Genomic DNA, 16,176 nt, shown 5'->3' with positions numbered 1-16,176 from the left:
GGGCCATGGGGTACCAGATAAGCAAACATGAATCATTTTTTAAATGTTAAAACCTAATGTTCTGAACTATTCAAAATGAACCCTTTAGTTCAACAGGAGAGTTAAGCAGACACTTAACTATCTCCCATTCACCTCACTGAAAATTTGCTCAACCCTGGGGTGGTTAGCCATTGTGAAATAACCTCCAGGAATATATTTTGCTAGTTTCCTTTAGGACACAGGTAACCTACATACGCCATGTGAATTTATTTTTGAACCATGATAAGATATGCTATATAATTCCCAACTAACAATATTTTATGCACAAAACATTGGACTAATACAGTCAAAACACAGTACACTAGAATTGTTCTCTGTGGAAAAGGAAAGTCTCTTCCACTGAAATCAATAGAGCTCTAGTGCGATGCAATTTGGCTGGATCTTGTCTAGTTATTAAGAGAAAAGTTTCCATGCTTCTAATCATGACAATGACATCCGTGGATAAAATCAGTTTTAAATATTACATAATTAAATAAGGTGAAGTAATATATATACAGCATTGCCTTAACTTTGTTGAACCAAAATACATCACCAAATTTATGATGTCTCTTCCTTGAAATCCCATTTTCTGCCAGAACAACATTTCCATTTATCTACAGTTTTGCTATAAATGTTGTGTGCTTTAACTGCATGAGATTATGGTATAGCAAATTAAATCAGGATATCAAAAATATTTGGATTACATGATATCCTGTAGGCACAGTATTATATAGCCATGGTAAACAAAGTCAACCAGCTGTTGCCCAAAATGCATCTAATTAGTTAATATTAAATTGCCTCATGGAATGATTCAATGGCCCCTTCTCCTGTTTCCTTGCTAGAGCACAGCTCCTTCCTAGGGCACAAAGGCAGTAACAGAAGCCTCAAGCCACACAGAAGAGGTCCATGCTGTGAGTCCGCACTGCGCCAACATGGAATCATCCAAGTAGACCGAAGCTACTTTTGTACATAAGTTGCATTGGTTTCTGCATAACAAATATGACATGAAAAAGGGGTCCAACCAGCCCCCTCAAGAGTTTTAAAACAGTAGTAGTCCTTGACTATTTTGAGAAAACTAAAAAAAAAACCCGTTGAGAATCCACACATAGTTTCTGCTTATCCTTCATCCATTTAAATCATGAAAAATTGTCTATGTACTGGCTTATTCCAGAGGAGCAGCTTGCAAGCATTATAGATGGTATACTACTTACTGATGTATAAAGGAACCCTTCTCCATTTAGGGCTATATACAAGCCTGTTTTTACACCCTGGATAGCAACGACTCGAAGTCCCACTGGTATAAGGTTGAACAATGCTGCAAAAATAAAGAACATCTGTTACAGGTAAGCAAGTTAAAAATTCAAACTTATTTACAAATGATTTTGCAGATAAAAAAGCACACATTATTAATACAGTAATATGTGGAATTTAAAGAGAAAGCAGTTCACATCATATCCACAATTATACAAGACAGGAATTTAAAAACATGCCATGGCTCATCATGGGTTATTTGACTTGCATATGCAGGTTGCTCTCATAACCATGCTCACCAGCTCAAGAGGACCTCAAGAGGACTCAAGTAGAAAACTGAATATTGAAAATGGCAGTTGCATCCAACCCAAGTGCACCACAGCTGTACCCATGGGGCAAATAATCCACAGTGCACTGAGTATAGGGCAAGGCTGCAGCCAAAACACAGCTCAGTTCAGCATCAGTATCTAAATCAAGATGTTATATTTTTCAGGGCAGGCATAGAAAAGGACAGCCAGAATGATAAAGGAATTCAAGCATCTCTTCTCTAAGAAAAGGTGACAATATTTGGACCTTTTTAGCTTAGACAAAGAGTAAGGAGGGAGTTGATAGAAATGCATAAAATTATGCACGGTGTGGATAAAAGTGATCCACCTTAATACTGAAAGTCAGGTTTATCAAATAAATCCAAGTAGTGGGAGATACAGAACAGATAACAGAAAATATGCTTTGCATTAAGTTCAGTTATGAAATTCACTGCCACAAAATGAAGAGATGGCCACCAACCTGGGTGACTTTCAAAAGGGGATTAGGTAAATCCATGGAGTACGCGACTATATAGGCGGTTGCCTATTGTTCCCAGTATCAGTGGCAGTATGCCTCTAAATACTGGTGGCTGGGGAACCTGTGTCCTACTTGCAGGCTTCCCATTGGCATCTGAATGGCCATTGTAGAAACAAAACGCTGGATTAGACAGGCCTTTGGTCTGATCCAGCACAACTCTTCTTCTGTCTTATCCGTAGTAGCAGCTTTAAATGATATGAAACCATTTCTACTTATATTAAGTAGAACCTGTATCTACTTATATTAAGATCTACTTATATTAAGTTAGATCCAGACTGGCTTCTAGACCAAAATGAATAAATGTGTACACTTTTCAGTCATATGATTATATTTGGTCATGTGTGAATGCATCCATAATTTAAACCTGTATTACAACAAACTAGAAAAATTAAACCCTTGACTGTTCATCATTCTTTCCCAAACCTGTCTAAAATCTAAAACCTCTAAGTCTTCAAAGTGCCTTTTCCCAAACTTGAATGTGCAGGTGTTAAAATACAACTTTCATTTTTCCCTATCAACATAGCCAATGATCATGTACGGAGTAGTCCAACAACACAGGGCAACACAACATAGCTTCAGAAGAACTAACATGTAACATTCATCTTTGAGAACATCAGTGGGCCTGATGTTACTTAAACTCAGCTACTTAAACTAGCACCCTATAGCAACTCCTTGGGTCAAGCTGAGTGCGCAGTGCAGAAACTTACCACCTCAAAGAGAAATATTTCTCCTTATCACTGTAATTACTCACTCTTTTTCCAGGTTTGGGTAGAGATGTCAGGAGAATCCCATGATTTGCTCAGCAAGCTGATTCTCCTGAACAGCTTGCAGCATAGACTCAACTACACAAGGCAGCTATTTTAGTAATTTCAAAATCTACCTTGGTAGACCTAAAATGCACATTGGGAATATCTTCTCACAGAAATCATGTGGTCATGCAGGGTACAGCACACCTTGTGGCAAGGGAAACATGGTACATTTAAGGTGCAGACAGGACCACGAAACTGCTGGCTGAACTGTTATTCCAGTAATAACTTTATTAAGCCAAATCTCTTCACCATCAAAAGGCTTGGCCAGTCTGCTTTTTGAAACATCTCGCCTGATAAAGAGATTTGGAGATCTTTTTTTGCGCCAAAGTTTTTATTATGCGCATAAATCAGAAGTCCCACGGTTTCTAGTAAACTACCCATGCTGCTCTTGCCATGCGGCTTCCTAGCACACAGCAGTGCCTCCCCCTGCAGGGGAAAAGGTAAGAAACCCCCTGCTTTTGTAATCATTTCATAGGTGTCTGAAGTTGCCCTGTTCAAAAGCTTGCAAAACCTGGCATAAAGCCTGGTTTTATTTGGAATTATAATCCTAAAAGCAAAGGAGAACTAAAAACAACATCAATCATCAAAAACATCGGGCCTGCTGGGTCAGCCCCCACATTTTTTTTCATTTATGATAACTTAAAAACATATTTAAATCTATACGAAGTCCCGTTTCTCTAGCCAATAATAAAAAGAGGCCCAAGTTTGATAGAAATCAGTATCTTCTTTCTCCTTCAATGATAAAGTCAATCTATCCATTTCTGCACAGTCCAAGATCTTTTTTAGAATCAGTTTGTCAGTGGGTAGTTCTTCACTTTTCCAGTGTTGAGCAAATGCAATCCTCGCCGAAGTAATTACATGTAAAATCAAATTCATTTCTTGTTTACTAATGTCCACAGGTATAATGCCTAATAAGAAGACTTCAGGTTTAAAAGCTAAAGGTTTTTGTAACATTTCCTCAAGCCATTTATGTATTTTAATCCAATACTTCTTTGCATTATCGCAAGTCCACCACATATGATAAAAAGTACCCAATTTATGTTTACATTTCCAACATCCATTTGACATATTTGGAAACATCTTAGCTAATCTATTTGACGACAGATACCATCTATAAAACATTTTATACAAGTTTTCTTTATACGAAGTTGCTAATGTTACCTTAATATTTCTCTCCCACAGCTTTTGCCATTTTTCTAATTCAATATTATATCCAAAGTTTTGTGCCCACGTTATCATGGTTTCCTTAACCTGTTCATCTTCCATTCTCCTATCAAGTAAGAAATTATATAGTCTTTTCATCATTTTCTCATCTGATTTAAGCATCACTTGATCAAATGCTGTTAAATCCTTATAAAAGCCCCACGCTTTATAGTCTTTAGTATATCTCAATTGTATCTGCATCTTGTGCCACCAAGTGGAGATCTTAAGATCCTGGACACTTGGATTTCTAGATCTCTGGATTTTTCTTCTCATGGCCTGTGTGTTTGCATATGTGTCTAGGTGTGTTTCATATTGCAACTAGGTCTTCCTAGACATTAGCTTAAGGACTCTGAGTGATGCAAACTTTAAAACTTTATAGTTTTTAACACTTGTTTTCCTTTGCCTCACACCTCTTATTTACCAAACTTCTCTCCTTTAAGATATTTTGGCTAGTCCAAACAAAAGTATTGGCCCTACTGTGCTTTTTGGAGCTGTTCACTATCGCTCATCTTAAGAGACTGATGTGATTCAAGCTACCTGTCAGGGAGAAAAACAAACCAATGACAGTCACACAAAAAGACCTTTTTATTTAAACGTCATTTTAATTGTTAATATTATTTGCTTATTTTATCTGGCCAGGGCGACTTATTTTATATTGTCAATTTGTTTTATATTTTGAATGTATTATATTTTAATTTTATGTTGTGAGCCGCCCTGAGGCTTCGGCGAATGGGGCGGCATAGAAATGTTTTAAATAAATAAATAAATAAATAAATAATATTTAGAGTAAATTAAGTGCCTTCATTGATCCTTTATGGGACTGGAAGACAACTATGGAAGAACATGGACTGGGAGTTTAAAGGCAGCTATTACAGTTAAAGATTTTACATTATAGGAATTTGATTTTCGAAGCTGACAGAGAATGGAGTAGGTTGCAGAATCTCGGAAGATAAACAGCATTTTAACCATTTGTTCAATCAGAGGTTAGATGTTTTAATAGTCGGCATTTCAAGTGATTAATCCTAAATAAATTCAGGGAAGAGTCATTCAACCACCACACCAAATACTGTCAGTAAAACATGAGATTGTTCAGAATCAGTATTTGAACTCTACCTGTTTATGTGGATGTATGCTAGGGTGACTGTAAAGCAAGCTATCCATCTATCTGCCTATCGATACAGTGCCTTGCTCTCCTTTCCTCCCTTCAGATCCCAAGAAAATGCAATGGTTTGTGGATACAGAGGACAGTACCTTTTTGAGATAGCCCTGCCTTAAATACACTTTTCCCCAATCTGCTTGCCATTCTAATGTATCACCAGGGACAGTCATAGTCCAAATCTTGGGTAACCCATGGAAATACATCGAAGCAGTAATTTTATCAGACCAAAAGGGGAGCATTAAGGATGGTATTTTAGGAAATCTTCTTTTCAAAACACAAAATGAGACATGGAGGAGTGAGCAGGACTGCCACCCATCAAGTTTCTAACACAGTAAACAAGTTGAATCTTACCTAATGACAAATAAAATGAAACTACATAACTCTGCACAGAGTCCTTGGATAATTTGTTACAGAAGCAGGCACAGTACACCAAAACAAATACAGCAGAGGTCAGGATTTGACATACTTTGAGAGCCAGTGTGGTGTAGTGGTGAAGAGCATGGGACTGGGACTCAGAGGATTTGGGTTCGAGTCCCCACTCAGCCATGGAGCCAACTGGGTGACTTTGGGCCAGTCACAGACTCTCAGCCCAGCCTACCTCACAGGGTTGTTGTTGTGGGGATAAGATGGAGGAGGGGAATGATGTAAGCTGCCTTGAGTCCTTTGTAGGAAAAAGGCAGGATATAAATCCAAAAAAAGTAAAAAAAGTAAATACTTTCCAAATCAACTTTTTTGAGGTGGGGGTTGGGGGGGTGGAACAAGAAGGAAATAGTTGCCCAGAGTGCCTTTTAAGAGGCATGCCTCTCTTCTCCCCACTCCACTTTTTTTTCAAGACTCTGGGCTGGGCTGAAACTAATTGCCATTCCAGTCTCGCTGCTTCTGTGGTCAACCATAACTGCATGAAACGCCAGGAAATATGGCACAGATCTTACGTGTTTGTTTCATAATGCAGAGTTAACCAAATGCCGTTGCAACATGAAGAACACTTGGTTCAACAATGCTGCAAGTGGGAACGGTTTGCAAATGCCGCAGATCACAAGCTGCACGTGAGCCAACGATGTGAAGTGGCAACAAAAAGAGCACATGCCATCGTGGGCTGCATCAACAGAAACATAGCTCCAAATGACACGATGCACTTGTTTCCTTCTATTTGAAACAAGTTAGGCCCCATCTTGAGTACTGTGGCCACTTCCAAGCATCACACACACTTCAAGAAGGATGTAGACAAGCTGGAGTCGGCTCAGAGAAGGGTAACAAAGATAATCAGTGGTCTGGAAATAAATCCCTATGAGGAGAGAATGAAAAACCAGGCGTGTTCAACTTGCAGGAGGGAAGAATGAGGGGAGATATGCTAGCATTTTTCAAATACTCGAAAGGTTGTCACACAGAGGAAGGCCAGGAGCTCTTCTTGATCATTCCAGGGTGCAGGACAAAGAATAACAGGCTCATGTTACAGGAAGTCAGATTCTAGCTGAACATCAGGAAAAACCTCCTGATAGTTAGACTGATGTGGGGTTCATGGGCTCTCCCACACGGGAGGCATTAAAGAGGTACCTCGTCAGTCATCTGTTAAGGATGCATTAACTTGGAGCCTTACTATGAGCAGAGGGTTGCACTCAAAGGCCTTATAGTTTTCTATGATTCAAACTTCATTCTAGCTTATTTAAATGAACAATTTTAATGAAATGATTTAAGAAAGATATCAGATTTCAAGAATATGTGTACTCAAAACAATGGAGGAAAGCTTCATTTTACTGCACCATTTGTGTCTACTATAGGTCTCTAAGCATAGGTGTGAGTCGATGGCATTAGCATGACCTTAACAAAGTTTGGGAGTCAAGCAAAAAGTCTTTCACTGGGAAGCAAAGAATGGAGCAAGACTTTGGGAATTTCTCTAGCCTAATGCATGGTGAACAAGCCACTCTTTGAGCCTCACTCATAGAGGAATGCTTGCTGGCCTTGGGTATGAATGACTTGTATAGATCCTTAATCCATCCTAAGCCCCTGCTCACACAGTAACATATGTACATAAAAACATGAATGGAATGAGCAGTCAACTGAACCAGGAATCTGTTGCTAACAATGACCAGTCAGATGCCTCTATTAATACCCCAAAGCAGGAAATGAATACAAAACTGGGCTGGGAAAATAGACGTATCCCTGGAGGCTCACTCAGCTGTCATGAGATTTGGTCACTCTGTACTTAGGAACTGAAATGGCTTTCGTGTACTCAGGGCCAGAGAGCTGTGGACCAAGCTACAGGACTGCACAGCTGTTTCAAGGCTGAAATCATGGCAGCTTGAGATGTGTTCCCCTCCCCATGGCAGAATTCTTTAGGAATGCAGCAAATTTCAGTCAACCAACATCAAAATTGTGCTTACAAACCCTTGAATCCATTGCCAAATTCTGACAGGGGATGACATAGCCATGAAATATTAAAATAACCCTCTGTCAAATAGCAATATTGTCCCTGGAATACTTTATTGTCGCTTTTAGAATAATCCTTAAAGGGCCATTACATTTAGTGCCTCAGGGAAGCTACCCTTTATTCAATTATTTATGCATTAGATTGCTAACCTGCCCCATTAGCCATATGGTTCCCTGGGTGGGTTACAGCAACAAAAATACAGAATAAAATGTAGTATAAAAACAGAAATTACAAATAATAACCATTAAAACCAACGTAAAATGTGAAGAACTGATAACATAATTCACAGTTAAAATGCTACCTAAAACAAATTAGAAATTAAAACACTGTCAGAATAAAAAGGTCTTCACCTGGTCCCTAAGAGAAGACAGAGAAGGTACCAGGTGAACCTTTCTGGGGAGAACATTCCAAAGTCCATTACCAAATATGACTAGACCCTAAAGCAACAAGGTAGCAGAGACAGAGTTCTTATCAAATTAGCAAGTGCACATACATATTTGAACCCAGATTGTTTAATATGAGCAGGTCTTAAGCACTGAATAAGAGCATCAGTATTTTCTAGAAATCAGATGTGTCCTCTTAATCACATTCATGAAACAGGCTATTTTTCCTGTTTTCCCAAAATGAACATTGGAAAACAACAAAAATCATTAAAAAGACAGCCATGACGCATACGCACACATCATGAAATGGCTAACTCCAGAACTTGTACAAGAATGGAGAATCATTTCCTAGAAAAATCACTTACTAGAATTACTGCTGTCATCCTTGGTTCCATCCAGACTTCCATCAGGGTGCATTTGCAAGTAGTAGCCTTGCCTGCAATATAACCTGGTCACTATGCCCTTGAGCTGGGGATCTGAAAGACAAACAGATTTTGTCACTGGCCTCACAGAAATTTCATGAGATATCCCTATGTCTTTCTTTGAGAAGGAAATCTATAGTAGCAACACAGCTTCCTTTAAGTTACTACAAATACCTAATTGGACAGCAGCTACCATGTTGCTTTCAAGGAATTAGAAAGATAAGCAACAAAAACCAATACCTGTATCAGAAGTCATGGATGGCCAGCTTTTCAATAGCAAGACTCTTGTGACACTTAATCACTGACAATTTTATTCTTGCATAAACTTTTGCATCAAGTGTCCATGAACAGTTACACAAGAACGCATGCATCTGTTAGGTGGTACAATACTCTTCGTTGTTTTTGCTAGAATTCATTACAATGTTTTAATATTTCTTTACTACGAAAACTAGTTCCATATAATCTTCAGCATAGAAGCTTTTAAGATCCCTTTCTTCTGCCAGTTAAAATTAATATTCCAGTGAGCTGATAAGAGCTTCAGATAAGTAATTGCCTATATGCTAATATTGCTGTGCTTTCTTAATTTTTAGTTACAGCCCAAAATGTTTGTTCTTGTACATTTTGTTCATGCCCCACAGTGACAAACATCACAGTAATTTACGATATATTCTGTGTTGCCCACACAGAATCAAACAAGAAAGTGAGCTATATTTCATTGGAACTATCTGTTAAGACCACGGAAGCACACAGCTAATTGTTTGGTCTTTGGGGGCATGAGACATGATGATGACTAACACCTGGAACAGACTGACTATGCATAACCACTTAGCAAGGAGGGAAAAACAGACGCTTAAAAAACAGCAGTGCTAAAATACTGGAAGCATTTCCAACAACACCAAAATAGAAATGTTATTTCTTCAAAGCATAAACAAGCTTTTTACTCGTATACGCCATTGTAATACTCATCTCCATTTTTCAACATAAAGTCAATCCTTCCTCTCCCTCACCCTTTTTTTCTGTCTTTCAACAATTGTTCCAACCATCCACTTGTCCTTGTTCTAATCCTGTCCTATAATAGCAGGAAATATGCACAGGATCCAACTTCTCCTTTTACAGTTCTTTCTACTAATTTTTTCTCTTTTACCAAGGGATTGTGCAATACCTTGTGAACCTTGTTTTGTCCTACTACTCCCACCTTCCCTCACCAATGGCTAAGCTAGCTAAGACTGATGTGAACTGTGGACACAAAATATCTAGAGGGCTACAACTTGTGCACCACTATCTTTTCTAATGCAAGGTTTTGTCTAGACAGCGGGAGATGCTTGTATACGCAGAACTCATTGGGTGCACTTCAAAAACTAACCCTTCAACCTTGCACTTTTAGAAATACTTAAATATGACATTTAAGCAGTTGTAAAAGCCATTTTTGAACAAGGAAACATAAAGGGAAGTACTGTTTCAAGTAGGGTTCATTTGGTTACTAAAATGAGGGACCAATAGTACAGACCAGTACTAAAGCACATGATATTTCTTTTCATGCACGCAAGTGAAAGGAAATATTAACAAAGATGAATGACTTAGGTTTAAAACCTGATGGTGTTTATTCAAAAGTAGATCCCATTGTTTAAAATTTTATTTGCATCTAAGTAAATTACCACTTATCTATGTACACCATTCAGGAAGTCACACCACATGAATCTATCACAGTTTTATAATCTTTTATACCTCCATATCTGGCTCATTTGAAGCATTACCTAGGTCAATATTGTCAACTCCCCTGCCTGGAAATTCCAGGGGCTGAACCAGGAACCTTTCTCATGCCAAGTACATGAAGTCCTTCTCAAAGGTCACCGTGTTCCAAAATGTTTCTTGCCAGCTTGAAAAAGTGTGGAAGCCCAGTCTGTTTTATAAGCGCAAGTTCCTTCTTTAAAAGCAGTCTTAAACTTTCATAGTCTGAAAACAAACTGAAGCAAGCTTAGTGGCTATTTTCTTGCTTCCCAGTTTTGCTATTATTTCTTTATTTACTTCTTTATTTACAGTATTTGTATATCACTCTAGAACTAGGCAGATTCTGGAATGGTGGACAGCACAAAACTAAAACAGATAAAGAAATAAAAGCAATACATTAAAAAACAAGATAGCATTAAAGCCATAGCTGGTCAGCAAGGAAAGTGCCTTCGACAGGAGTTGAAAACATCATAGTATTGGTGCCTGCCTGACATTCAGAGGCAGGGAATTCCATAGAAATGTGGCTACTGAAGGCTTCTCTTGGTGGACTCCAGCTGGGCCATGGGTACATGTGGAAGCACCAGGAAAATGTTCTCTGGTGATCTCACTGATTATTCAGGCCGGCAAGAAAGATATCCCAGCTAGCAAGTTGGCTAAAAGTGGGCTAGATGGAACAATTATCAGGTGGATCTGCTGTTGACTACAGAACCAGACTCAAAGAGTGCTCATCAATGGCACCTCCTCAAACTAAAGAGGGGTTAACAAGTGGGGTACTGCAAGATTCAGTTCTGGGCAATTCTTACTAATGATTCAGATTAGGAAATGCAGGGAATTATTATCAAATTTGTAGATGACACAAAACTGGGTGGGATAGCTGTAATCATGGAAGGCAGAAAGAAGATTCAAGGTGATCTTGACAGGTTGGAGCCCTGACCAGAGAACAACAGAATGAAATTTAGTCAGGAGAAATAGCAGGTTCTGCACATAGGAAAAAGAAACCAAACACAATGTTACAAATACTTGGCTCAACAATACTGCAGGTGAGAAGCAGCCTGAAGCTGAATATGAGTCAACAATTTGATGTGGCCACAGAAAGGGCAAATGCCCTCTTAGACTGCATTAATAGAAGTATCACTTCCAAATCCCATGAAGTACTAGTTCCCCTTTACTGATTAGGCTGCATTTGGACAACTGTATCCACTTCTGGGCACCACAGTTTAAAAAAGATGCAGCAAGCTGGAAAGGGTCCAGAGGAGGGCAACAAGGCTGATCCAGGGACTGGAAACAAAGCTGTATGAAGAGAGATTGGGAAAAAATGGGCATGTTTAAGTTTGAGAAAAGAAGACTAAGGGAAGATATAATGGTACTCTACAAGCACCTGAAAGTCTGTCACAAATAGGAAGGACAGGATCTCTTCTCAATCATCCCAGAGTGCAGGACACAGAACAATGGGCTCAAGTTACAGGAAACCAGGTTCCAGCTAGATATCAGGAAAAAAATTCCTGACTGTTAGAGCAATATGACAATGGAACCAATTGCCCAAGAAGGCTGTGGGCTCTCCAACAGAGAGGCTTTCATGATGCAACTGGATATCTGAGAGGCACCATTTAACTTGGGAGTCCTGCACTGAGCAGGGGGTTGGACCTGATGGCCCTTTCCAAATCTACTCTTCTCTGATCTCTAAGGTGTTGTCTCAGGTGTTCTGGTCCCAAGTTGTTCAGGGCTTTGTACACTAGTACTAGAACTTAAAACTTGGGCTAGAAGTTGATTGGCAACCAGGACAGCTGCATGCTGAAAAGGGGAAACTCCTAACAACAGCTCGCTGGTGCATTCTGCATTAGCTCCAGCTTTCACAGAAGCACTGTGGCCAAGCTATCCCTGTCCAGGAGAGGCCATAGCTGAGGAACCAACTGCAGTCACTTGGGACCCCAAGGACACTGATGGATCTAGAAGTACCCCTGGACAACAGAGTTAATCTTTCAGAAGAACAGGTAATCAGCCTATTTCTAGACTCAGGAACCATTCACCCACAAGGTTTCTGTCACTTTCTGATTCTGGTTTTTGGCCCATATCCAGTCCATCATTGAGTCCAGACACTCACCTAGGACTTGTACAGCCATTCCTGATTAAGCTGTCACAAGAAAATAGAACTGTATGTCATCAGCATACTGATGACACTTGGCTCCAAATCCCTTGCTCCCAATGGCTTCATATAGATGGAAACAACACTGGAGACAGGATGTTACCCTGCAGAACCCCATAGCTCAGTTGTTGGGGTCATCCAATGTTAATCTCTGAAACTGAAGAAGGAACTTCATGTTCTGAAAGATGCAGGACTGCAATATATTTTAAGCACTGGCAGTCTTTATAACCTTTGTTTGGGAATTGGGGGGTTGTGCCTCTCTCCTAGTTTTTGTTCTGGGAAATTATCAACCTGCATACAGTCAAGCTGCCTCTTTCCATGAGACATTCAGAAGCAAGCTAAGGGCAATGGTATTGTTGCACCAGGGCAAATCACTCTCTCTTCCTTTTTATTTGTTTTCACAATTAAGCTAATTTTCTTCACACGGCCACAGTTTTTCATGTCTTCTGAACTATAGCTGAAGGGCAGGAAAAAAATTTTAACCAGGAACTGCAAGGTGCATCCTACTGAGGGACAAGTAAGATTTGCATGTATTTCAGTAGAAAAACATGGAAACATGATGCCAAGCAACAGCTGATAAAAGGAAGCTACTGTCATGTTTGGAGATTCATATTAAATAAAACAATTCTGTATGTGTTTATGTGCTTTCCAAAACAAAACAAAAAATGAAATTCAAGAAGCTGGGGATAATTTTGATTTGTATTAAATGAAAAAGTCTAAGGCCAGTACTGGCAGTGTAACATGAAAGGACTGTAGTAAAATACATGTTCTTAAATCATGTGTTCATAATTAAAGGGTAACTACAGCAATTTTCACACACCTATGTTTATCAAGCTTTATTCTTTGAACACTAAAGGAAAAACTCTTGAACAGATCATGAGTTATTAGAAGGTGGATTAACTATAAAATATTCTTTCTTGGCTGAATCCAGACAATGCAACAGACCATGATAACTCCTCAGTGGTGGCTGCACATTCAAAATGGTCATGAACATGCAATCTCAACCCTGCAGGACTTCCGTAAGCCAAAGTGGGCTGCCACGATTGTGTAAATCCAGTCTCTGTGCCATCTTCTGTTCCCTTCCCCACACTTGCTACTTCCTAGAGAATTGAATATTATCCTGCAGCTTTCTAAGAAAGACAGAAACCAGTAACTCAATCTCTTCATCAGTGGTTGAGGTCTGTGATTACAAAATGGCCATGCATGAACTCCATGAAAATTGGATCATGTAACCCATTTTAACTTGTCAAATCCAGAAAGGACAGAGACATAGCAGAATGACCGAGCCATTTGCCAACTTTCCTCTAAATTGTAAAACATCTAGCCAATCTGCATTACTGTGATTACAAATTGGAAGCATCCACAGATCACTAGATTACAGACATGCCTTCTGTAACAGGAGAATAGAAAATAGAAAAGGACAGTAGGATAAAAAGGCTTGCCATATGTAAAAGCACCAGTATCTGGCCAGGTAACAGTAATTCATGTGGCTCACTCTTTTATATAAGGTAGTGATTGTCATCATTTTTATACAGCATTCATCTCTGTGCCAGTTCTGTATCACTTCCCATAAATCAAGGATTTATCCCAAAGCTTCAGGTGAGGAGTAAAGTGAAAATGGAAGTCTGCAGACTAGAAAAGGTTGGCTCTATTTTGCACCTGGCAATTTTAACTATAAAACAAACTAATGTAATTCATTTGACTACAGTCTTTCAGAAGTCCCCTTAGAATTTTAATTGGTAAAGCACCTGGGAAAATTCCATAGAAAATAAGGTATTCCAGATCATCAGTGAGCAGCTCAGTAGGGAAAGGACAGCAGCCTAATTTGCAATGCTAAATACAACATTCTCAACCCCAGCCAGTGTTATATTGTTATGTAGAGGAAGCTTCTTCTATAATACAGAGTGGCAGGGTTCCTTAACTTGTTATTAACTTCATTTACTCCTTGCCAGAATGCATAGAAGCACACAAAATCTTTCTTGTTAGATATGCAGAAGCAGTCACTCCAAAATGCTGCTGGCATATTCACAGAATGTAGCTCACTGCATGTGGTCCTATTTCTCCTTAATATGTGGACTGCACAAAATATGGAAAAGAAACATTGGCTGCAGGCGTTTTACATTTGCTTCTATTGACAGGCAGAAACAAAACTTACATACGGAAGAAATGATTTGCATTCTCAATAATCAGGCCAGAAACAAAACAAACTACTTGCTTACTAACTGGTTGACCAGGAATTTGCAATATAAGCCACACACTGGAGTCAAAGGGCAACTAAGGTAGACAGTGTTGTTCAACTGAGCACTGTACCAAAATGCAAGGATTTCTCAGTCTGTCTTACAACCTATTTTGGCAGAACACGCCAACTGTTCTTCATCTCCTCCTGCCATCACCATGTGTAATTCAATCTATTAAAATAAATTATATACTCTTGCCAAGTACAGTGTTTTCATCTACAGAGAAAGAGGATTTGAATTCAGCAGCTGGATTTTTACACATACCAAAGGGAAGGCCTCCTTCTGAGAATGACCATTGTATTGCCTAGTTTATTCCCATAAGAGAACGGAATGCTGAACTGCTTTTTGTTAAATTTTCCATATGAACTGAGATCTCGTCAAGTAAAATCCCATCTTCTCATTGCCACACCTGCCATGTGGCATTTTGGATAATATCCCTGCTAGCCAGCTAGTGGTGATAAACTATTTGGAATGTTTTAGCATTAACCATCAAAAAGGAATACCTCCCATTACTGAAAGCTGTTCAATGGTAGATTGGAAAGGTTGCTTTTAACATTAGTATTATGAAATAATTTACTGTTCATGTGTAGATCCAACTTTAGTGTAAAAATCCAAATTATATGGCTGCCAGTTTCATACACATATTACATTTCCCTTCTGTTTGTGCCCTTTTGAAAAAGGCACATGGACAGTAAAATGAGAATAGACTGACCTTTCCAAAAGAAAAGGCTGAACGTAAGGAGAATATATGGTCTGGACAGACAGAAACTATTATAAATGGAAACATTTTACTAATGATATTATGCGTATCAAGATCCCAATGCTGTCCCAAAAGGTAGGGGAAGCAAATCTACAAAATCAAGAAAAGAACATATTTTAAAATCCCTTCAAAAGTGAGAAATTCTGCGATTCAAAATGGGCACAGGAGAAAAGATCTACAGATCAAAACAAAGAGATATAATCCAAAGCACAAATATCAATTCCTCTTGGTGTCAAAGCTACACAATATAAGAGTCTCTTTTGGCCTAATTTCAAGCCTCAAACTTCCAAAACCCACAAGCAGAAGGCAACAAATAATCCTGCAGGATTCTTAGCTTTCAGACAAAATTCATTCCTTTACACCACATCAAGGAAATGCTAGAGGAGCCAACAGGATTGTTGTGAGGTAAGCATACATGCATGTGTACATATACCTAAGTGGCTATGTAGATCAAATGTGCAATGCATGCATGCATAAGGTTAGGATAACAAATTTGTAGATTTATGTCTGTGCATTCTGAAGTGTATTCAGGGATTCCTGCAATTTCTATGGAGCTAACTAGAGATTTCTTGTAATTTCAGTAATGGTAAACAATTTTATCTCAAGAACAGCTTGCCCACCACTGTTACACTTCCTAATACTTCACACCAACATTGAAGCATCAGAGATGTGCTAGGGGACACTCTCCATTCATATAATTGTGTAGGCTAGGTCAAGCAAGTAGGCTAGGATATACGTATGCCTGAATCATCTGGAATAATTCAAATTTCATAGCAGCCGTAAGGGGTTTCC

At 39.0% G+C, this 16,176-nt stretch overlaps 1 protein-coding gene across 2 annotated transcripts in view; it reads right to left on the bottom strand.

The window, feature by feature from the left end:
• The window catches only part of FGF14 (fibroblast growth factor 14), a 146,622-nt gene that overhangs the window by 109,432 nt on the left and 21,014 nt on the right, over positions 1–16,176 (bottom strand). For both annotated transcript variants that reach the window (XM_044429399.1, XM_044429401.1), the window contains exons 2-3: positions 8,460–8,570; positions 1,230–1,333 (exon numbers count right to left, since the gene is read on the bottom strand). In XM_044429399.1, the coding sequence (XP_044285334.1) occupies positions 1,230–1,333; positions 8,460–8,570 (215 nt within the window). The remainder of the gene's footprint in view (positions 1–1,229; positions 1,334–8,459; positions 8,571–16,176) is intronic.

Source organism: Varanus komodoensis, unplaced genomic scaffold, assembly GCF_004798865.1.
Source record: "Varanus komodoensis strain SLA01 unplaced genomic scaffold, ASM479886v1 scaffold2, whole genome shotgun sequence".
In the NCBI taxonomy this organism is placed as follows: domain Eukaryota; kingdom Metazoa; phylum Chordata; class Lepidosauria; order Squamata; family Varanidae; genus Varanus; species Varanus komodoensis.
This window is presented reverse-complemented; position numbering and strand designations above follow the sequence as displayed.